The sequence below is a fragment of the Onychomys torridus genome, chromosome 5, assembly GCF_903995425.1.
Source record: "Onychomys torridus chromosome 5, mOncTor1.1, whole genome shotgun sequence".
Taxonomy (NCBI): domain Eukaryota; kingdom Metazoa; phylum Chordata; class Mammalia; order Rodentia; family Cricetidae; genus Onychomys; species Onychomys torridus.
The window spans coordinates 95,172,750-95,197,526 of record NC_050447.1 but is presented as its reverse complement, the minus strand read 5'-3'; the positions used below and the strand labels follow the sequence as shown (position 1 = coordinate 95,197,526).

The 24,777-nt window shown below is 42.1% G+C and overlaps 1 protein-coding gene across 5 annotated transcripts in view; it reads right to left on the bottom strand.

Moving 5' to 3' along the window:
• The window catches only part of Elmo1 (engulfment and cell motility 1), a 534,802-nt gene that overhangs the window by 398,884 nt on the left and 111,141 nt on the right, over positions 1-24,777 (bottom strand). For all 5 annotated transcript variants that reach the window (XM_036187573.1, XM_036187569.1, XM_036187572.1 and 2 more), the window contains exons 3-4: positions 17,852-17,892; positions 16,746-16,818 (exon numbers count right to left, since the gene is read on the bottom strand). In XM_036187573.1, the coding sequence (XP_036043466.1) occupies positions 16,746-16,818; positions 17,852-17,892 (114 nt within the window). The remainder of the gene's footprint in view (positions 1-16,745; positions 16,819-17,851; positions 17,893-24,777) is intronic.

Sequence of the window (24,777 nt, the reverse complement as noted above, 5' to 3'; positions counted from 1 at the left end):
CAGGTGCACCCATCTGCTATCCTTTACTCGTTTATATTTGCTTTATTGTCAACTTGAAGCTAGCCAACTCTAATTGTGGGTCCATTCTTAAGTCTGTCTTGCACAGCCACGCTCTCAGAATAAACTAAAATAGAAACACATTCCACACTCTACCCAGATGACTCTTATATGCCAACTCTCGATAAAAATAAATACTTTGTTCATTTTCTAAAAACTACTGGTCTCTTTCCATGCCCAGAGGGGCATGTGCTTAATAACAGTGGGCATCTTCTGTGTCTAGCTCATTGCCGATGCCTAAAATATACTCAGTATATGCTTTCTCAATGAATGGAATGGATGTTTTAGAGATGGTAGAACCTGGAGGAAGAGGCAAAATAAATATAAGAACTAAAGCTAATAGGCCACTTAGGACTTCAAAGTCAGGAACAATAATCCTTCTCTCTCCCAACAACTTAAGGCTCAAACCCTTCCCTAAGTCATGACCTTCAGTTATCCGGTGAATACTTATTTTATGAGTCACAGAAGTCACTGAAAACTGAGCTCATGTCCCACCACTGATGTATGTTTCTACAGTGAGTCCAGGTATAACTGAGCCATACTCCTTCACTCTGTTAGATTAAGTTACAGAGAGCCCAAGACATCTACTACTTCTGGACAGAGGTGCAAACTCTGTCTAGATCCATTCCCAGCAAATCACCTGTTCCATCCCTAAAGAGAAGTGCCCTTATGTAAGAGGGGACCAGAGAGAGGATTCAGGAAAACAGGATATGGACTCAGAGCTAGAACTGACCAGCCCAGGAACCCCCATCAGAGAGCAGGTTTTCCCTGAGGCCCCACTCCAGCCTCCCTTCCTCCATTTCCCCCTTTCTGCCTTACAGGAAGAACGAAATGAGAAGCTAAAGAGGCACTTAGCAGTTCACAGACTAACTCAGCAATCCCCAATGGCTAATGGCTATTGTTTTTTAAGACAGAGCTGGCTGTCCTTTATAGCTCTGGCTGTTCTGGAACTCACAGAGATCCTCTGGCCTCTGCCTCCCAAGTGCTGGGATTAAAGGTGTCTGCCAGCATGTCCAGCTTCTCCAATCACTATTTTCAAAAATACAAAGACTGACAAATGCTGAGGAGGTTGTGAATCAAAGGGAACTTTGACACTATTGGTGGAGATGTCATATAAGAGCAGACATTATAGGAAAGTGTTTGGAAGTTTCTCAAAATGCTAGAAATAAACTATCATATGTTCTCACAATTTTACTCCTGAGTACATATCCAAAGGAAATGAAGCTGGTATGTTTAAGAGACATGTACACTCTCTTGCTGAGGGAGGCATGGTGCACAATAACCATGATATCACTCATCTAGGTCCATCAAGGAATAAGTGGATAAAGAAAACATAGGCATGTAGATACGTAGTACTACTCAGACATAAAAAGAATGATTGCTACAAAATGAAAATGCAACAAAATATAACATTTTTACTACAAATAAGAAAAATGATTATATGCCAATTAAAGAGCCATAAAAGCATTACAAATTCATGTATAATTCAGTACCCTGTGAGAGCTTCTCCTTTTCTCTAGAGCTGCACACTGATGTTGCTCAAGGGGCCTTGACCCTACATGTATCTGAGTGTTAATAATGCAGTGAGCAAAATTTTTAAAAGTTAATTCAATTAGGACTGGTGTTTTCGTTAAGAACTCAACTGAAGGTAATGGCCAGAGAAAACATTGATTTGGTAGACTTACTCTTTGCCGTAAATGTGTCTGCCCAAATGAATTAGCTAATTGTTATTAAGGACATTTATTCAGTAAATTAAATGCCTTATTCATGGAAGATCTGGAATGAGATTTGAGTTTCTTGCTGTAAAAAGATCCTGCTAAGCAAAGTAGCAAGAATTAGAGAAATACTGGCCAATCTGAAAGGAAAAGATGTCAGCCAAACAGGAAGAGTCAGATAAAACTGAATAAAGATCCAGAATGTACTGCTGGCTACCCCACAAAGCCAGTCGGTTACTTCATCTCTTTGATACTTGGCTTTGTTAATCTATACAAAGGGGTAGTGGGTTCGTAAATACATCTCTAGAATAGCAGAACTTAAGCTTAAAAGAAAACACCCAACAAATGGTATGCAAATAGCTAAGAGAGGTACCATTCATGAAGGATACAAAAGTATGAGCTAGCTGAGCAATATACACAAGACCTTTATGGAAAAAAATGATAAATCCTTATTAATCAGTGCTCTACTACATGGAAATATATGTTGCCATCACGGATAATATAGTCAATAATCTCAAGAAAGCAATTTCTCAAAAAGTTAAGTCATAAATCAAATTCTATTTTTAACCAAAATACTAATGGAATTTGGCAAGCACCTGTTAAAATGTATATGATAGAGTAAAAGACTAGGCAACTTGATCTGCTATGAGAAGGAGGAAGAAAACCAAAAGGAGAAAGAGGTAAAGGGGGGTGTGAGGAGGGGTCAAAAGCAGATTTCATCCACTAGAAATAAAGTCTTGTTACTAAGTTGCAAGCCATCAAAGTTGTATGGTCATAGAACAAAATAGAGAGGCCTAGGGACCCCTGAGTCACAAAAACCTGACATGCTGTACCACAGACAAGGCAAACAAGTACAGGGGAAGATGGACAATAAGTATCCTCATAAACGATGCTAGCAGGATTGGCTGTCTCCATCCAAAGGATGGAAGTAAATCTCAACCTCACTCATGGACACACATAATACAGAGTGTCAGACTGGATTATGACCTATATGAAAAATTAAAACTTTCAAATTTGTAAAAGACATACAAGAGAATAATTTTAAAGTATATGTAAAAGAGAGAATGCTTTTGAAAATACTGGAGCCTGATCAGAAAGTTTCAAACTACCCTTTCAGTAACTTCAACTCTTAAGAAAACCACTATTATGCATGCAAAACTCCTGTCTGAATCAACATTAGTGGCTGGGTTTCTTATATCTATACTCTGTATGTAATGAGAAAACAATTAAAGATAGACATATATTTTAAAACAATGTACTGACTCTAAGTTAGTTTCATACAATCCTGCTTTTCTTTCCTTTACCAACAACTACATTCTTAAAACACCACAAATATACACTCTTTACAAAGTGCCTATTAGCCAGACAGTGGTTTTCAAATAATGGAACCCATTTTATTCTGAAATGGGAAACAAAAAAAAAAAGGATCTCAGATGATGCCCAAGAACCAAAAATAGACAAAGAAGCATTACATTAGCACCAGTGTGTGCTGATGGGCTTGTAAATGCATGTTTTATTGAGGTGATCAACAGGAATAGTTAGACCTTCTTATTAACATAAAAATTCAATAACCAGCAATACATCTGATCATTATAATAATATACCAATATTCTGCGTGCAATTTGCCTTTGTGTTCTGTATCTGGCTCAGGGTGGAGGAACTCTGCATTCCCTCCTTGGTGTCCTAGTTCTCTATGGCTGCCTAATAAAATTATCATGAATCTCAGTTTCTATTGGTCAGAAGACTAGCCTGCCTGAGAGGGATCCTCCATTCAGGGACTCTGGGGCTGAAACCAACATGTGAGGTGGCAAGGAGCTGATCCTTATCTGGAAACTGAATCTGCTTCAGAATTCACTGTCTCTGCCTGCATAGAAAAAATTTCCTAAGGCCCATTTCCCAGCTCCTAGCTCTTAGCCAGGGAGCGCTCTCAGCTTAGACTGGACTCTCTGGACTGCAGATCTTGCCTTCTGCTGCTGTTGCCCTGTCCACGATATGCAGTGTGCTCCTCCTCAGAGTCTGTAAGAGAGTCTCTCATGCTTCTCTCTTCTCCAGGCCCATGGAATCATCTCCCTTCTGATTAATCCACAGCCAACTGACTACAGACCTTAATCACACTAGCATAACTTGGTGTGTCATGCAGCATGGTCTCAGCAGAGAACACCTTCTGCTTGTCAGCCCCATTTCACACTCAAGGCGAGAGCATTACACATGGCCTTTAACAACAGGGGCTGGGAAACTTGGAGCCCTCTGAGAATTTGCAAACCATACGTAAGTTGGCTACTGTTTATGGTAACCATTTATAGCCACCCACCTGCGTCCAAATAAAGGAATGGGTCTACCTCTGTCTCTCTCTCTCTCCCTCTCCCACTCCCAAGAGTCTACACATACACACACATACAAACACAGACACAGATACACACACACACACACACACACACACACACACACACACACGTGCACACAAGCACACAAGCTAGGCTTGAGTTCTTCAATCTTTTACCTCAGCCTCGTCACTGCTGGGAGTACAAGGGTATGCCACCATATGCACATTTTCCTTTCAAATTTGCATAACTAACTTCCAGTCATAGCTCTCATTATTTAAAACACATACAAGAAACCTGACAAAAAACTACCCAACACTTACAACGTAGTTCAACTAGGTTTTCACCTTTACTGGACATCTGGCAAGATGCCCAGCCAACAAGTTCTAAACATCCCCATCTATCTCACAGTAGCCAAGGGCATCAGGAACTGAAGGTAACTGCTTTGGACTGTTTTGTTTGAGTGAATGAATGCCTGACTTAAAATACAAGTGATCTTCCAATGAAGTACACACTTGTAGGAAGTGTAAATCTGGGTTGGGGGCTTAGCTCAGTGGTAGAGTGCTTGCCTAGCAAGCACAAGGCCCTGGGTTCGATCCTCAGCTAAAAAGAAAGAAAGAGAGAGAGAGAGAGAGAGAGAGAGAGAGAGAGAGAGAGAGAGAGAGAGAAAGAAAGAAAGAAAGAAAGAAAGAAAGAAAGAAAGAAAGAAAGAAAGAAAGGCAAAAAGGAAATGTAAATCCATGCACCAGGGAGGAGGAAATGAAATGCTTCCTATTGAAGTAGCTGAAATCAATGTGACCAGATCATTGCCCATAAGAACACCTGCCTTCACAGAGCCGATGTCTAGCATTAACATTTAGTCTGATAGGGGAGTTTCAGTGGATTATTTTACTTGTGCTTAAACAGCTCAAAGCAGTATCTTATAAGATCCTATTAATAAAATCCTATGGTTCTTCAATTATTTGGAAATACTGAGGATCCTGCCTTCAGTTCTAATTTTGATACTTTGTACCTGTAAGTCCTAAAAACCTCAAAGTCCTAGGACTTCTAAATCCTTAAACACAATAACTCATAAAGTGCCCGGCACCTAAGGATTTGCCAGTAAATAGAGACTACAAATGATCCTGGGTGATACAATGTCTTGGAGTTAATATTCAACTTGCACCTATAGTTTACAAGCAGAATTAAGGAATTACCAAAACACTTTATAAACTTTATGCTTGAGCGTTGTTTTTCAAGAGTAGAGAGAAAGAACAAAGCAATCAGGTGTCAGCCAGACTGAACTGGATACTTTTCAGCTGTCACACAGTTTGACAATAGGACACATGAATCACTGTGGAACTACAGGCGAGCACACTACACTACACTGCCAGTGTTGCCTCATTTCATCTTCATTACATAATGAAATCTTCTCTGTATATTAATCAGCATGTTAAAATGCCCGTTATGTAGTACATTAAAATGTAATGTATGAACATGTCTGTAAAGTGTACTTTACACATACAAATATACCCTTTATGACAAATATTTCAGTGTATGCACCAAAATGCCAGTTTTGCCCTAATAATTTGATAAGTAGGATTTTTAATTTTAGGTTTGTTCTGCTTTAATGTTTCCAAAGTGCTTAAATGTTTCAGAAATATCGTGAGATTTCATATCCATTTGCCTAAGAGCTGAAGATCCTAAAAAAGGCTCTATATGAGTTGTTTAAACTGGCAAAGTCATGAGTCATTTCTGTTTAGCATGAGAAAATAGGAACCTAACTGTTGTGCTTCAAGGGTCCAAGGAAGGAAGAAGGGTAAGTGTGATGGCTAGACGGGTCTTCTGGAACTACCTAAATCCTGAAGATTTGGGTTTGATCCCCGGGACTCACAAGACAGAAGGAGAGAATGCATCTGCCCACGTTGTCTTCTGACTCTTACATGATCTCTGTGTATGGGGCACACCCTCATACATATAAGTAAATAAATGAATGAATGAATGATGAACGAATGAATGAATAAGTAAACAAACAAACAAACAAATAAATAGTACCTTTTAAAGGGAAGAGGCTTGGGTCTCTAGCTCAGTAGCAAGCACATGTTAAGCCCACACTAGGCTCTAAGTTCTATCCCAAGCCCGAAAAAGGGAGGACGAAGAAGGAGGAGGATGAATAAGACGAAGCAGCGTCCGTTGGATGGAGAGTAGGAAGAGGAAGGTTTTTATACATACAGCTGGTAATCCAATGAAGCAGACAGTGGGAAGAAGTGGAAGGGAGTGAAACAGGAAGTAGGCCACAGAGAAAGGAAAGGCAAATGGAGTACCAGGAGAATCAGAAGACAAAGACTATGCTAGAAAAGCAGAGGATGGGAAAAGAGAAGAGATACAGTGAAAGAAAAAATAAGGGGACTGGAGAGATGGCTCAGTGGGTGGAAGCCATTTTAACGTGGGCCTAATAACCTGAAATCCACCTCCCATTCCCAGTGGAGAGAGCGAACAGAGTCCCAAACACACACACAGTACACAAAATAAAACAGTTGAACAGGAAGTTGTCTCTCTTCATGTATCATTCAATGAAATAGAAATTTGGGGGTAAGACTGCAAACAAAAACATTACTTTTTAAAGACAGGATCTCACTATATGACCCTGGCTGGCCTGGAATGTCCTTGTAGACCAGGCTATCTTGAACTCACAGAGATCTGCCTGCATCTGCTTCCTAATTCTGGGACTAAAGGTGTGTTCCACCAAATCTGGCACAAACAAACTCACTTCTTAGTAAAGTTTACTTTTTTGCTTTTCCCTCATCTCCATAAAAGTGCAAGGCACATTTTATCATACTTGGTAATCAAAGTTACCGTGACCTCGGTCACATCCAGAGAATGGAAAGTCTCCCAGATTGGCCCAGGACCACCAGAGCTCCTCTTGGCTGTCAGAACACCAAGTTTAATAGTGAAAAGCAGTTACTGAAACCAAGGCAGAGAGAAAAGCACCCAAGATAACACCCCCAGATCTGTATTCCAATCAAAGTGCCTTATAAACGCTGCTGAGAGCACACGACCTGCTGTTTTCCCTCCTCCCTGGTTAAGAACGAACAGCAGGAACCTTTTCTTTCTCAAAATTTTCCATTTATTTATATTCATGTGAGTGTTTTTGCCTACATGTATGCCTGTGTATCACATGCATGCCTGGTGCTCAAAGAGGCCAGAAGAAGGCATTTATTTATGTATGTACATATGTGTGTATGTATGTTTGTGTGTATATCCATGTGAGTGTTTTGCCTGGATGTATTTCTGTGTGTCACATGTATGCTGGTGTCCAAAGAGGCCATAAAAAGGCATCAGATCCCCCGGAATTGGAGTTACAGGTGGTTGTGAACCTTCATGTGGGTGTTAGGAATCAAACCCAAGTTCTCTGCAAGATGCAGCAAGTGCTCTTAACTGCTGAGCCATCACTCCAGACCCAAGGATCTTTTCTTATGTGTCCGTCATCACTGGAAATACAGCTCACTGCTGCCATATATTTTTATGACATATGCTTTCTTCTATGGTTTCCCTTCATTCTGCTTCCTCTCTGCTTAAGCACTTGAAATCTATCAAAAGTAGAAGCCAGGTTCTTCTTGGGTAACCTCTGCAAAGAAGATGCCTGCCTGATAACTTTTCCCTGACAGAAATGTCAAGGATGGAAGGAAGTTTTTTTTCAGCAAGCCTCTAGGTTCTTTACCATGACTTCCACGGGCAAGAATAGTCCAGATCTTGCCCCTTGAATATGGACAGGTCGTGAGTGCCTGGACCAACAGAATACAGTAACAGTGAGCAATCTCTGAGGCTAGGCCGCAATAAAGCCACAAAGCTGCTGGTTTACTCTTGGCAAACTGTCTAATACAGCTGCTCCTGAGAACACTACCACCATGCTGGCAGGAAGCCCAGGCCATATGATACAGGGTGGTGGGGAGAGCAGACCTCAGTTTACCTTCCCCCGTAAGGCAGTCTTTTGAATCACCACAGCCTAGGGGCTAGGCATGAGTAAAGGCACTTGTAAACAGTTCCAGTATATGTCTTCCAAGCTGTGACCCCAGGCACCAAATAGCAGAAAAGCCATGGACTCTGCTTTGTCACATCCAAATTCCTGACCAGAAACCTTAGTGAGCATAACCAGTCATCACCGCCACCAATCACTGCCACCAGGAACAAATTTTTATTTGCTTAGGGTTAGGGTTTTTTGTTTAGGTTTGGTTTTGAGTTGTTTGCTTTGGTTTGGTTGTTGTTTTGTTTTTGTTTTTGTTTTTTTAAGATAGCAATAGAAAACTAAAATCTAGAACAATGGAAATAAGGAAAGAAAATGACATTATACAATAATTATTATACCTTAACTGAGCCTGGTGGAAAGAATAGTAACCTACAGACCCATACACCATCTCCATAATGCTGTAGGCACACTGCTTTCCATGGTATAGACAGAGCCCTCCTTCCTCTGTTCTCCCCACAGGCTCCTGACCTAACTCTACCTTTCTTCCTTCCCTCCTTCCCCTTATGCTCTTGCCCATGCCTGTCTCTTCCACCTGACCTCTGGTCACTGGTTTGTGACAGTAACTAACGTCTGTTCTTTCATCCATTTTCTACTGAGCAGAGATCTAGACACTGGGCTAGCACAAGCTGAAAGCATCTAGAACAGAGAATAATGAAATGGTTTTCCAACTGTTAAACACAACCATTAGTAATCATAAATTCCCTTTGACACGTTCTAGCAAATGCTTTAAAAATATAAAGCAAGGTAGAAATAATACACACACACAAAAAAAAAAAATACCTAAAAAGGGTCATTTTAGACAACAAAATAATTAATGTTGCCTGAATTTTTAATTCCCTCTACACACACACACACACACACACACACACACACACACACACATCTCAAAAACAAAACAAAGCCACTCATAAACACACATGCAAATACACTGGGCTTCCATGCCCACACTGAGGAAGAATATCAAATAGCTACTTAAAAATACATCTTCTGTCTGAAGCATAAAAACACAAGCAGGGCTGTGCTTAGAAGCTCTGCAATAAGACCCTGGCTTTTGAACAAGTGATAAGTGACACAGGGCCATGCATGGAACCGAGCACTTTGATGATGAGGGTGGGCTGGTGTCTCCAGGGTGATTTGCAGTCAGGAAGAAACCTGTCTTTGGAGGAAGCCAGGAAGGAATTCTGTCTTTGGAGGAAGTCCACATGTCCTTCCTTCTGCATCTGAACACTACACAGTTAAATGTTTCTGCAACTGAGTTGATCTATTCATTGGTTTAATAGCCGAACTGGAGAACATGGAATCATCATGACCTCTGGCATTTATCTTTGCCTGTAATTTTAGGAGCAGCCATATCTTACCAAACACAAGCCACAGAGCCCAGGCAAACAAGGCTTCCATCTATGTAATCATCCTGTTATAGCCCATATCCACGAGTCAGTGGTAAACTTAAATGACATGTCATAAAACCCACGGCTATCTGAGTAATGCTGATGGCATCACTGCCCTTCTTGCTCATACCCCGTCTCATTTACGTGATTCAACTTAGACTGTCTTTTTTCTTCATCTTGAAGTTTATGCATTTCCAAGTCCTCACTGAAGGAAAAACACTGAGTAATTCAAAATGAGAGCTTCTATCCAATTCTCAAACTGTAATTACAAAGTTCCAAAACCACCCAAAAAATGTTTTTAGAGACTTCAGAATGTTTACTGCCAATTTAGTTGGAGTCACTAAGAGCTAAGGCACCAGAATATAGGTGGGTGTCACTGACAGCAAAGGAACTGGCTGGCTGACTACCGGCGCCAGGGCTGCATAGTCAGGACAATCTGCAGGGAGCAGGGAGAAGGGGGAGGGAGAGAGGCAGGGAGGGAGGGAGGAAAAGAGAGAGAGAGAGACAGAAAGAGAAAGAGGGGGAAGAGAGAGAGACTGGGATTCTTACGTCATGCTTGATGGATTCAGAACGAGTAGAGGAAGCCCAACAGTAGTAGTTCTATTCCACTGCAATCATCTTTCCAGAACCAAGTGCAGACACATGTTCTGTGACTAGCATTTCACCCTGGACTGAACCCCTGCCTTTGATCTTCAACTATTGAGCTGGGAAAAAAAAAAAAATCCAATACGCTCTTAAAGTAAATATTAATACTAACAATCTTTGGGATTTCCAATTAAAGAAACCAAAATGTAGGGTTTGGGGTGGGGATGACAGGCTAGTTCTTGGCTTCTGGTTCACATGTTGCAAACAGCTTACAAGAGGACCTGTTTCCAACTGCTTTTCCTGTGGCTGTTCCAACCTCCATCCTTAGTGGCTGAGATAAACAGTTGTGTCCAAATGTTCCATGGTTGTTGGAGAATGTGTCACACGTGATTTTTCCCTTCATTTAATGAAAAATAGTATGTGGAGTGGGGGAAGTCAGGGTCAATGTCTTCCTTTCTGGAAACTTCTGCATGCATATAAGCTGATGAGTCTCTTGTAGCTTCTGTATCCTGTGATTCACAGTCTATACTTCCATCCACCAGGGCATAGCACTGTCCTAGGTCTAGGTAGATCTGCAATAGTTAGAAGAGCCAGAGTCTTCACTATGGGCTGTTGGAAGTCAATCTCTAGTTCTGCCTTTAAGTCTGAGAGCTATTGCTTTAGAAGATGGAAACGTCCTGTATAAGAACATCATAGCTTTGCTTGCCTAAAAAAAGATAAAGAATAACAACAACAACAACAAAAAAAAAACCTACTGTACTGTTCACTTATTTCAGTCATCTAAATGAGAATGCCCACCATGGGCTCCTACATTTGAATGCTTGGTCCCCAGTTGGTAGAACTGTTTGGGAAGGATTAAGAGGTGTGGCCTTATATGTCATTGAGTGTGGGCTTTGAACTTTCAAAAGCCCATGCCATCCCCAGCTATCATGCCCTCCTTACCTACCTCCCTCCGTCTATCCCTCTCTTTCTCTCTCTTTCTTCCTGCTGCCTGTGGATGAGATGTAAGCTTCCAGCTACCACTCCAGTCCAATATTTGCCTACCGGCTGCCATGCTCCTTGACATGATGGTCATGGACTCATCCTCTGAAACTGTGAGCCCCAAATAAACTCTTCTTCTCTATAAGCTGTCCTAGTTGTGGTGTTTTGACACAGCAAGAGAAAACTAACTAAGATAGCTGTATTTCAGGATGTGTGAACTATAGCTCCATAGTAACAACAGATAACTGGAGTAGAAGCACGGCATCCCACACACCCATGTCTTAGTAAGACACAGAATTATAATGATTCAATTATAAACCTCCGTAACTCAAATTATATCCATAATAATCTCTTTAAACACACGGCCTTTCAATCATCAGGTGATACCAACTAATCTATCTCCAGACAGAAACTTCCAAAGGGGACAAACACTGTGTCTTAATTATCTTGCTCAATCCAGCACACACTGAGTTGTCAAATCTAAGGGAAAAAATTCCTCCTTCCTATGTCCTGCACATTGATCTATGGGGAAATACTGCATTTTTTTCTTTTTTCTTTTTTCCTAATATAAGTTAGTAGAAAGAAAAAAAAAAGCCTGTATCTAAAGTAAATTCTAAACAGTAAGTTGAAGTGATGTGTTAGTCAGGTAAGTAAATACCGACATTTCATCTGGCTATGAAAATGTCACATTCATTAAGAAGACATCATTTGAAATGAGTAAAGCATACTTTGATTCAAGTACAAAATGTTCTTATAAACATTAGCAAGGGGCTGAAGAGATGGCTCAGCAGTTAAGAGAACAGACTGCTATTCCAGAGGACTGGGGTTCAATTCCCAGCACTCACACAGCAGGTCACACCTGTCTATAAGTCCAGCATCCAACATCCTCATACAGACATACATACAGTCAAAACACCATTAAAAAATAAGACTAAATAAATTAAATAAATAAATAAGAAAATAATTCACTAAAAAAATTTTTTTAATTAGTAAGTTGTCATAGAGGTGATGAACAGTAAGCTTTATGAAGGTAGATATTTCTTCCTTATTATTATTTTTTTTAAAAAAAGCAGGGTCTCACTATGTAGCCCTAGCTAGTCTGGAGCTCTCCGTGTAGACCAGGTCTACTTCAAAGTCAAAGATCCACCTGCCTCTGCCTCCTGAGTACTGGGATTAAAAGCATGGGCCACCACACCCTGAAGAAAGCAGATGTTTCAAAGGTGCTGTCCAGTCCCATTTTCTCCTTGGATTCAAACACAGAAGGCAGCATTTTGTCAGTCTCTGTGTATATTTCAAGCCAACCTTGAATTCTTTTCCTATCCACAATGAATTGGTTTTTCTCATAGTTTCTACCATAGACTGACTTAGGCTTCCAACATAATCAATCAGAGTAATAATAGCCCAAACATTTGTGGTCAAGTCCAGCTTAAAATTACCTCAGGGCTTTCTTGCAGTTTTGGAATAAAGCTAAGTCTTAAAACACCCTTCAAAGGCCTAAACAGTTGTGGTTTATGCAAAACTGTCCAGCCATAATTAGCCCACCTCAGCTTTGGCTCTTTTTGCCTGCCCTTTGCAAATAAATACTCTGGGCCTGTTTTGTTTGTGTGGTTTTATTATTTGATTGAGTTTGGCTTCATTTATCTGAGACAGGATCTCACCATGTTGATCAGGCTGGCCTCAAATGCAGGGCAATGGTCTTACCATGGCCTCCCAAGTTCTGAGAGTTCACATCCAGCTACAGTCTGAGCCATTTCACTCCTGTCTGTGTCTCTCTCCTCTGTTTTCTGTAGACCTTCACATAAATGTCACTTCCTGAGGACTTTGTTTCCTCTGTGGCACTCACTGTCATTTCAATCATGTGATGCGGGTGAGTGTCTATCTGTGAGAATGAGGAAGGGCTGGCACTGTGGAACTATACCCAAAGCTTAGTAGGGTGCCTGTCACACACCAGGAACCTGCCATGTTTCTTGTATTGAATGGACCCATGTGTGTCATTTTCCTCCTAGAGCCTGAGACAAGCAACCGGTCTACTAGAGTCCCATACTTGACAAAGGCTACGAACAAATATGTAAGTAGCTAACATGGCCTCTATAAGCACTGTTAGCAAATGCCTGGTTTGGTCACAAAGCCAGCAAAGAATTCAGCAGCATATTGTGCTTTGCAGAAGACACTTCAGCCTGGCGTGTCAGAAAGGAAGAAGAGGCCAAGGGGAAAAACGTCTAGAGTTTAGGAAACCCACAAGGGCTGCTCAGAGCAAGGGGGGTCCAGCAGCCTTTCTCTTCACTCACATATGCTAAGAACTAGGCCTCGAGAAACTGGCCAACTCTGCAGATGTGAACAGAGTGCACGTGCTGAGATGTAAAGTTTGCTGGGGAAGCAACAGTGACTCCTTATCAAAAGAATTCTGACTCTTCCAGAAGAACCTTGCTGGGCAAGGAAGTTTATAACCAGCCTGGGCTTGGGCTTGCTCAGTTTGAAATGCCTGTCTTTGAGAAGGCTCTTTACCTGTCAGTCACAAAGATCAGAACCCAGTGGTTTCAGTCATGAGCGGGGCTGCCTGGCCTCTGCAGGTCCTCTGGCAAGGGTGGAACTCAGGAAAAAGAAACCTGAGTTGGAAATCAGGACAGGAAGTTGGCTCTCCACCGCTGTCACTGACTCCCACACAGGCTTTCCTCTCTGCTGATGATAGGGCTTTGGGGCTTTTGGGATACTGGTTTCACTCTGATAACAATGGGATCTGTACAATAACCCCCTAGAACAGGATGCCCTGTCCCAGAGGCCACACAGTGCTGCTGTCTGTCAGAAATTCTGGAACACAGAATTCAGAGCACTTAGGAGAAGAGGACAGCAGAACACAGGTGTCCCTCAAACAACCCTACTTCCACCCCTTTCTGCATACTTAAGAATTAAAGAGAACAAGGAAATTTTCTCATTTTCCTTAAAAAGAAAAGATGCCATTAGGACAATCACAGTACTTATGCCAGAGGGTCACATAATCTATAGCAAAGGCAGGCAAAAGGGTTTGTAACTCTAGTGAGTTCATGGGTGTCACACCTGATGTAAATTCCCCTAATATACCAGGATAAGAAAGTCCCACACTAACACTGCTAACGATGGTACTGTTGTCCTTGACCCCTAAGGCAATGGGGATCAAGATGGCCAGCCAGATGTCAGCAAAGAAAGGGTATCATCAACACACAGAAGCTCAGGCAGCAGAGTTACCAGGGCCAAACTGGGCTTGGTCACTTCTGGTGTGTCTGGCCTAAATAAACTGTCTTATAACTTCTTTTGGTCTCATTTTCCCCATTAACATGAAGATGCTTACCTCATGAGACTGCAATGGAGGTGATGGCTAGAAATACTGGGCACTTTCTCACTCCTATTCTTACTCAAAAAGAGAAACTTCACTGAAATAGTTACACATGTGTGCATGCACAAGCACATAAACACACACACACACACACACACACACACACACACACACACACACAGACATATACACACACACAGACATACACACACACACACACACACACAGACATACACACACACAGACATACACACACACACACACACACAGACATACACACACACACAGACATACACACACACACACACACACACACACACACACACACACCCCTACACAGACATACATACACACACACCACTCATCTATCCTGGAATTTATGTTTCTGAGCCAGAATTTGAACTTGCAAAGAGATGCTTTTTAACGTCCCCTACAAACTTTTCATACTATAATTCTACAAAATGCTCCTTAACATGACATTGTCCCCATCGTCCAATAAGTAAACGAGAACTGTTTTAGAAAATGGGTTCAGATAAAATGATAAAAATAGGCAGACGAGGGGTTCCTTCTTGAGAATCTTTAGGGAGAAATTCAAACATCCCTCAATCCCTTCATGTATTCCCACATTGGGCCAGAGCTAAAGAATATTTCCCTTTTTAAATTACAGGTGATTTTTGTCAGGGAGAGGAAAACCATTTCCTAGCAAGTGAAAGTCAGAAACTAATGGCATGTACAAGCTTCAAAAATTAGTCACTGGTTACCACGGTGACACAGATATTACCTAACAACTCACTGGGCTGTAGGTAACAGGAGGATGTTAACTCCACTATTTTAAGAATTGGAAAAGGGCCCCTATTTTTTTGCAAAAACTTGGATGCAGACTGACAGGAACCCAGGTTTGACCCAGTGTATCTCAAGATGCACTGATGTCCTACACTGTGCATGCCCATCTCTGTGCCTCACATAAGCACACACAGCTGGAAGAGAAGAGTGGTGACATGTTATTTACAAACAAAGGACTAGGACTGGGAGGATGAGTTGTCTCACTCTCCAAACTCTTAATAAAAGGCTAATCTCTCAGACTGTGTGCTGAGGAACTGATGGCAGACAGATGCAGGCAGTCCCTTTGAAACCCAACGGTAAGAATTCCCTAGGCAAACAAGATTCCCCGCCAAAAATGATTACAGTGCCTCAAAAAATAATGAATGTCCCCTTATTCTTAGCAGTTTGGATTTTCTGACTATAGATGGAATTTAGCTCAAAAAAGGATGATACAATTCTATGTGATGCTATTGATGGTGATTTTTAAAATCATTCTAAGAAACGGCAGTAAAAACACACTTCTCGATCTAACCTTATAACAACTTGGGGTCAGAGCTCACCATGCCCCATGGGGGTAGATCTGGCTCTTTAGAAAGGACACCTGTCTGTCCCTCAAGCACAAGGGCTCTTTCCTCTTTGAGAAATCTGTGGCTATACTATACCAACACTCCCTAGAGAGTTCCTTAAATGGAAACTTTCAGGACCTCTCCAAAGCTCCCCATTCAGTCTCTGGTGTTGAGATCTGAAAACCTGGCCTTGTGAGCGGTTCTCTCTCTCCCCCTGAGATGATTATACTCGGGGTCTTTCTTTGGTAAAGGGATAGGACAGCCACTGGTGGATACAAATCAACATTCATGAGTCAAAGGTAGAGCCATCTGTGACCAAGTGGCTGGCTTATCACAACACAGGTTGAAGAATCAGTTCAACCCACACGCTCAATATGCAGGTATATGAGAAAAATATTTCACAAAAAGCACGGGATATACTCTCTGAACCACTCTGTGCTATCCTCATGGTTAAGGCTTTGCAATCATCTCAATCAGTTTCACTGCCCATGGCTGATGAATGAAACCACAGTAATAGAATGTAACTGCCAACATTTAACTTTTCTTTGTTTATGTCCTCCTTATCTCACAAAAAATAGTGTGAAAATTATATAGGTGCAGCAAAAGTAAAAAAAAATATTGAGAAAATAATCCAATGGAAAACTAAGTGTGTATGGACTGAATTAAAGACACCAAAGGCATACTTAAGCACAGCCAACACCTGCCGAGAACCTAGTCCAAGTACCACCTCTCCATCTGCAGCCAGGAATGTGAAAAGAAAACCTTACCACTCCTAAAGTCCTTCTGGGAAGAAAAGATAATTTCTGAAGGCGTTTCCAACTAACTACACCACCCTGATAGCCAGAGGGCCACCATCTGCAGGGACAACTTTACAGACCCTATTGTCACAGAGGGTAGGGACATTAAATTTTGACCAGCCCTAAACAGAAAAAATGGCTGTGATTTACTTCCCTTTAGTATGAGTACTCCCAGATTAAACGATGCAGTTGCCTACCTTTTCCGTGATATAGAAGTTTGAACTATCAGCATGCTGCAGTGCAAAATATTCATGGTTGGCAAGAGACCACCTTTAAAACACAAGCATAAATAATCAGACACATGAAAGTGGCGGTTTCTGTTTTAGTAGTTTTATAGGGTTTAGATGAATTAAAATCTCTAGGAGTAGAATCGGGCCAGTATAGTACTTGTTACAGGGAAGTAAATTCCCAAGACACAGGAATAATTGCCCACCCTCACTACCCAGGCTCCAGCATTGGCCCACCCCCACTACCCACCCTCACCACCCACCCCCACTACCCACCCCCACTACCTAGGCTCCAGTCATCCCACAGCTGGCTGCCTAGGCCTAGACCCACTCCCAGCATTTCTTCTCCAACACCAGAGGTGGGACTGGTGCAATATTAAATGCAGCATTCTTTACTTTTCTAAGAGACTGAAGCGGAGATAAAAGCAAAGGAAATGAAAACGGTTTACATTTTAGGCAATCAACATGCTTCAGTCGTCTCAGAATTCCAAACTCTCATTTGGTGTACCCGACACCTACTGGAACACCTCAGTTAAGTATTTCAGGTCTCAGGCATTTCTCAGGAATAGACTAGACTACCCGTTCTGCTGGGCTAGTCACCACATCTCATATAACTCCCAAATGTGTTTTCCCCTTGGATTGCCAACGCAGGCAGGGAAACAGGAAAGCCCCACAGCATGTGAGGTTCCGCATCTTCTCTGGCATATGGGTCCCTTCAGTTTTTTCAGATGGAGTGTGTGCTTAACCCCAGGAACCTTCAGATTGTTCCCTGCTGGGAAGGCCAAACTTCCCAAAGGACTTCTCCAAACAAACAAAAGCAAGCCTGCAGTGCAGAAAGCCCACCCACTTCACTGTCTGCTCTTGGAGAAAGAATGGTTAAGACTGGTAGAACGGGGTGCAACCTGCACACAGGAATTGTGAGACTCTGGGCAGATAGAGTGCTGAGTTAGGGACATGTACATGGCTAGCATTTACTTATAATGCTGTGAATACTATTCGCCATTCCACTGCAAATATTTTATTTGCCTAGAATGTACAGACTAAAGAGCCTCAGCTGAGCCCCGAGTGACACTTACCCATCACAGACTTCCTTTATTATTGCAGACAGTGGTTTTTTCTGGAGAAGAAAAAGGAAATACGATTAGTTTCATTTCAACATTTTAAACAACAACAACAAAAAAGAAACTACTAACAAAAAAGTTTAAGTGAGGAAAACTTACGCTTGCTATTCTTAGCTGTCAATGGATCTCTTAACTTTTCTCGGGGTAACAAACTACTAGGTGTCCCCATCAAATCTATTAACTATTCATGTCCCCTATGGTCCTTGTTTCTATGATGAGAATTATCGTCATATTTAAATGTGTCTTATTAAAATGAAATGGGAGCCTTTAAGGTCAAGGTGGACCCAGAGTCCCTCAAGCTGTACATGAATCAAGCAAGTAGCTCTTTGGTTTTATGCAAACATGTTTTAATTCATGATCTATTTTAGGATTCATTTTATTTTTTAAGTATGTGTCTATGTGTGTGGAGTGGTTCACATGCACACAGAGGTGACTGTAGCCCCCTGGAACTAGAGTTACAAGTGGCTATGAGCCCCCTAATGTGAGTACTGGGGACCTAAACTCAGGTGCTCTAGAAGAACAATGGGAAATTTTAATTATTGAGCTATTTCCCCAGCCCCTGATCCACAATAATTTTATGAGAACATGTGGCACACAAGGGATTTGGGGAGACACACTATTGTTCTTGCAGGTATGTAGACTTTTCACCCAACTGTGGCCCCAGTAAATGCCACTGATTCAGCAGCTTGAACCACCCGAGAAATGCAATCATGACACCATGTGCCACTGTGTCAACTGGCAGCTGACCACAGCTGTGCTCTTGCCCGAACTGCCACAGCTGTGCTCGGCCTGCCCCCACATAGAAAGAATGCACTGAGGAAAGACCAGCAGACACCGGCTGTCAGCAAGAGCAGAGGGATGAGAGGAGTGTGTCAACCAGAATAAACCCCAGGCAAGGAACCGGAAGACAAATCACACACACACAGTTCTGGGTTGGAAAGGCACCCATTAAAAGAGCTAGCGCTCTTGCCCCTCTGAAGAGCTAGCACTGTGGCACCCAGGTAGAAAATTCTGACTCAGACTGGCAAGCTGAGACACTGGTAGCCTACTGTATCTGCAGTGTAAGCTATTGTTACCTTAATCTTCTGAACATTGCTAGCTCATCTGTAAATGAGGATAGCTGCTACCCAACCTAAGGGCTGCTATGGAAATTAAATGGTTATAACTACATAGGAATTTCTTTAGAAGAGTAGAGAGTCCTAAACTCGTTAGGCTCCTTGCCCTCCAGTGTTGCTGACAAAGCTCATCCTTAGCCTTGAGCAAAAGGCAGCCTGTCTACAAGGGAACTCTAAACATTGTTCCTCTGTCCCTCCACAGGCTTCAGTAGCCCACCCCCACACCCCAAGGACTGAGCTGATGGGCAGAACATCACCACATCCCCTCTAGGGACACAAAAGATTAAAAACAAAGAATATCAAACAGAAACCTCCTTCTAGTAAGATAACAACTTTGTATTTCCAGTTGGCAGACCCCTTCAGGATATGAGGATGTAAGGATGGGTCCTATCAGAGAGCCCCATACCCCCATATCTTACTTCCTGTGACCTCAAAGACAAGACCTAAATAACAAGGCCAGGCTTCAGTCTTAAATCATACTAGAGAGGCAGATCAAGACAAAAGAGCATGGCTGCGGCAAAAGGACAAGGTTTCCAAAGCCACTGTTCTGAGCCAAGCCAAACCTCTAAATCTAGGACTCCATGAATGACTTGGGTTTTAATTCACATCTGATTCATAGATATAGAACCCAGTTTAAAAAGACAGCCGTCTCTGGGATACTATTATATCTGGAACATTCTGAAGTTGGATATGTGAAAAGAATAAAGACCATGAAGCCAGAAAAGCTTACAAACTCAATATAGAAATATTAAACAAAAACTCTCACCGTGCGAAAGGAACAATGGTGAGCTGAACATTCAAAATGCATCTCAGCCAATTAAAACCACAATTACATAACGATGGGGCTGGCTCTATGGCCCACTTCTGACCCTTCTCCTATCTGCTATAATTAAACCTTAATCCAATTAACCGACAGCCGTTCACACCTTCCTTTTCCTGTCAGCTTCATGTGACATTGTGGCTCTTGGAAATCATTAGCTCCCACTTTTTCAAGTCACTCAAATCTGATATCAGGTTGTAGGTATGTGCTGTTGATGGTCACATTATTACATCACCCTAATTACCTCCCCTCCTCTTCCTCCTCCTCAGAACTCCTCTTCTTCAGAACTTCTGCCTTCTCAACCCAATTCGACCCTTAGATGGACCCTCCCACAGCACCTGCCAACATGGCATCCCAAATTCCCCAGACCAAGAAGCCTCTGTGACATCAGCCCTTAATTAGTAACTGCGTCCATAAGTTTACGGTCAGATGCTGGACCACCAGCTCAGCGCAAACTGGTTGTCTATGAATTCCTACACGCTGTGTACTTATTTTGGCAGGCCTACCAGGCACATTTGCTGAGACCCTGACCTGCTTTCACCTTCTTCTGCTCTCTTCTGTGACACAAACATGTACAAGATAGCACATCTTACGGTGTCATTATCATCCTCACAACCTCTTTCTCTTTCCGAGTTGTATCTACCACCTTTGTTCTGGGGTGCCATCCCCAGATGCCTACAAGTTAAGTCTCCACATCTCCAGTCTTATTGTCTAATCACCATGTCAACTGTCATTAAACAAAATTCAACTTTTCCCTCAAATTTCACGTGTGTGTCTCTTCTAACATCTTCCACGGATTTTTGGTGATCACTGCTATCTGTGAAGTATGTAAACCCCTAAATTCCAGAGTCTGCTGTCAAGAGAGTCCACTCAGTACAAATGACCCATGGTTCTAAATATTGTGGATGATTAAAATAAATATGCCAGATTCACATTTTCACTGTTGCACCATGTGCTCTGTTAAAAATGCCCACCTTTCTCTTTATTATATCTCTAACAACTAAGATCTTACAAATTATTTATCATCCATGTTGAAGCCACCTTCTCCAAGTACATGTCCCTGATGTTGCCAGAAAGACATAATTATCTTCTCTCTTCACCTGGAACAAAATGACTCACTCACTCCTGAGTACTTTGCATATTATCTTTTCTTCTTGTCCCTTGAGAACAAAGAATCTTAGTTCACCTGTGACTTCCCCCATCCTCCACCCTCAGTAGAAGTATCACAGAATGTAGGTGCCAATAGAGAGACTCAATATTTATTGTAGCAGGAATCTTAAAGGTACTTATTAATAAAATCAAACCTGAGGCCAGTTATTGGGGTGAATTCTGGAAGATCAGAGAGACAACAAGCCACAGCTTCCTCCACCTTGCCAGTTCCTCAGCTGGTCTTGTTTCCTCAGACTGCAAGCTTCTGAGTCCTCATCCAAATGAATCCCAGCTGAACTGTTGCTCAGAAGCCTAAACGCTTAACCAGCCAAATGCTTAACTAGCTCTGATTCCTGGTTTTCACACCTTATATATCTTTCTGTTTTCTGCCATCACTCCCTGGGATTAAAGGTGTGAGTCACCATGCCTGGCTATTTCCAATGTGACCTTAAACTCACAGAGATCTGCCTGGCTCTGCCTCCTGAGTGCTGGGATAAAAGGCATGTGCTACCACTGCCTAACCTCCATGTTTAATATTGTGGCTGTCTTGTTCTCTGACCCCAGATAAGTTTATTAGCATGCACAATATTTTGGGGAACACAATACCACCATAGTTTATAGTAACTGGAAATCCATAAAACTAACTGTTCTTTGAAAACCAATACACTCATAGAGCATTTGCCAGCTTAAACTACATCCTGGGTTCACTTCTGAAATCACTACTCAAATAATTATGAAATGGATTAAGAAACAAAAATATATAAATAAGAAACAAACTGTTTTAAAGGAGAGCCTGGGATAATGGGCTAGTTTCACACTTTTAACAACATATTCCAGTACCGGGTGGCTCTTAGCAGCTGTTGGCTCTCAGATCCACAAAAGCTGTCACTACTCTCTACAAGGCATGGCTTGGAGCCAGCCAGCTGATGAGGACACAGACCACAGGCCAGCATCATCAGTAAGCAGTACCCAAAAGGCAAGACAGGCTACTCTCAAATCAGACTAAGATAGTAAACTGAAAAGCCCAGGGCTGGCATCATAGTTTTCTCACTTCCTGTAGAAACCTTTGAGTTCTGCATCAGCTGACTGGCTGACCAGTGAGTTCTAAGTCAGTCACCATCTTTGCCAGTGGTCTAGCTAGATAACACTCATCTAAGATGTTCTATAAGCTGTTTCTATCTTTGTCCAATTCTTCAAGGATGAGAGAACAGCAACCTGAGCAACACGTCCAGTCATAGATCTCTAAGACTGGCTGGACACTTCTCCTTTCACTCAGTGTCCTGGTTTCCTTCCTATGACCATAATCAACTCAAGGAGGAAAGGGATTTTAGCTCACACCTCCAGGTCTCAGTCCATCATTGACTGAAGTCAAGACAGGAACTCAAGAAAGGAACCTGGAGGCAGGAACCATGAGGGAATGCTGCTTGCTGGCTTGATCACAGGCTCATGAACAGTCCAGGGCCACCTGGCTAAGAATGATGCCACGAAAACCTGCACTCCCCCATCAACTAATAATCAAAACAGTCCACACAAACATGCCCATAGGCCAATCCGACCCAGGCAGCTGCTCACTTGAGGCTCTTCTCTTGGGGCTGTTAAGTTTACAGTTAAAGCTAACCAGGAAGTCATGTAAAGAAAAAGCCTAAAAGCAAAAAACATTACGTCTAAAATGCAATCCCACCCCCTAAAATGTAACCCCCCCCAAGGAACTAAAAATCTGTTTTCAAATGTTGAAAGTAAATTATTTCAACTGCTTAAGTATGGTTTTATAACATATATATAAACTCATACAGCTACATTTCTTAGTTTCACTTTAGTTTTAAAAGTGAAAAGTACCTTCCCCAACTATACAGTGCATTGAGGTCAGAAAGGCAGGCCTGCCTTTCAGAACGGGGAGCACCAGACCATGGCCACATTTCTGCATACACAGAGGCTGAGAGCCACAATCTTTCCTCCTTTTCTTTTAGCCACAGTGAGCTGACTTTCTTAAAATTTGTAACACATACTCATCTGTTAAATGAACTCTGTCTACATTTCCATATGAACCTGGTTGGCAGGAAGTCATATACATCTACTTAATGACTTAGGTTTCTTGTTCTTCTTGGGAACTTAGTTACCTTCTTTCTCCCTGTATGTATTTGGAACTGTTCCTAGGACCTGCACATGCTAGAAAAGCGCTCCGCCACTGTTATGGCACTGTAATGTTAGCCTTCCTTTAATGGACTTATTCTTCTCATTTCATCTTTTGCTCTCCAAGAGAGTTCCTTCACTTCATTTAATTGATCCAAGTCTGTAAGTCCAGAAAGTAGATTCCCCATAAAAAGATTTTTATCCATTTTTCATAAGATAAGATGCCAGAAATGTCTCGTTTTCTAGAAGTCTGCATCTCTGGCATAGCTCTCAATACCTATGTGCTGATTCTCCCTCTCCCCTCTCCCTCTTCACCTCCACCACTTCCTTTAGAAAAATGCAGTAGCATACATTTCAGAATCTTCATCTCCCTTTCTGATGTTTCTTCTGACATTTGGTCCCGAATGGAACCCCTGCACAGATCATAGGCTCTCCAGAGCTGCCTGCCACCCCTTAAAATGGAGCCTTTCTCCTTGCAGAACAAGCTTTCTCTTTCTGTCTGCCTGTTTGCTAACGACAAATAAAAAAAAAAAAAAAAAAAGAAAAAAAAACACTCTATCTACTCAGGGTATATATCCTTTATGAGAGACCTGCTGAGGGCTGTTTATTTAGGAGAAAGCCAGACCAGCCTGCCAGGAGCCTTTATCCCAGGAGATCCCTCAGCTGTTATCCCTCATCAGAGTCCCTCCTGGTCCAGCATGGGGTGATTCTGGCCACTCCTGGCTACTCAACCACCTGTTCCTGACTGCTGGCCAAAAATCCTGGCTTGGGGACTTTATGCGGCCCCTTGTTCATATCTGCAAGCTCTCCAGTCTGTTGCTGTCCATGTTTCTGCCTTGCCACCTGCCTGCTGCAGCCAGTAACAGCCCAGCTTGAACAGACACCTGTCAGGGATAGGGCATTGTGGGCTGTAGTTCTCCATTCTGACAGCTACACTTCAGGCTCAAGGGGATCTCCTAAAAACAATACTCAACTCATCAATATATCCACTTGGAATATTTTTAGAACACAGAAAAACATGCTCAAGGGATGAGATTAAGTGAAAGGACCCCTGAAAATCACTTGGTTGGAATGATGATCACTGCCTAGTTCTCCTGACCTTCCCTTGACTAGACCAACTTCAGAGAAAGACCTTTCCCGCCCCCCGCCCCCCAGCTTTTGCAGTTCCTGGTTTGATAAAGTTAGGGCCATTACCATTCTTCCAAAAACCAGAGTAAAAGCTATCCCTTGCACACAGTAGAGTCATAAAAATTGAGACAATGTTGCAAGATCCTTGGAACAGCATGTGGTCCATAGTAAGATATAACGGTCACTTACAAATAGGTCCATTCAGTGTAATCTCCCTGCCTAGACATTCACAGATACTTTCTAAAAAATAAAGAAATTAAATAAATTCCTGAACATCCAATCTTTCCCCCTGCTATGAAGTGACTAGCCTGTAATGATACACCTTGATCTCTATTCTGTTCTGTGTATTTTAACAATAAGAGTCTATTTGCTTTGAAGATATTCACCTCTGAGACCCTCTGGCAGTTCCTAGATGCACAGGCCTTCTTCACACAGTATGCAATTTATGAACCCTGCAGTGTGGTGATATATTATGTAACCTAATAAACTTGCCTGAGGATTAGAGGACAGAATCAGCCACTAGATTAGATATAGAGGTC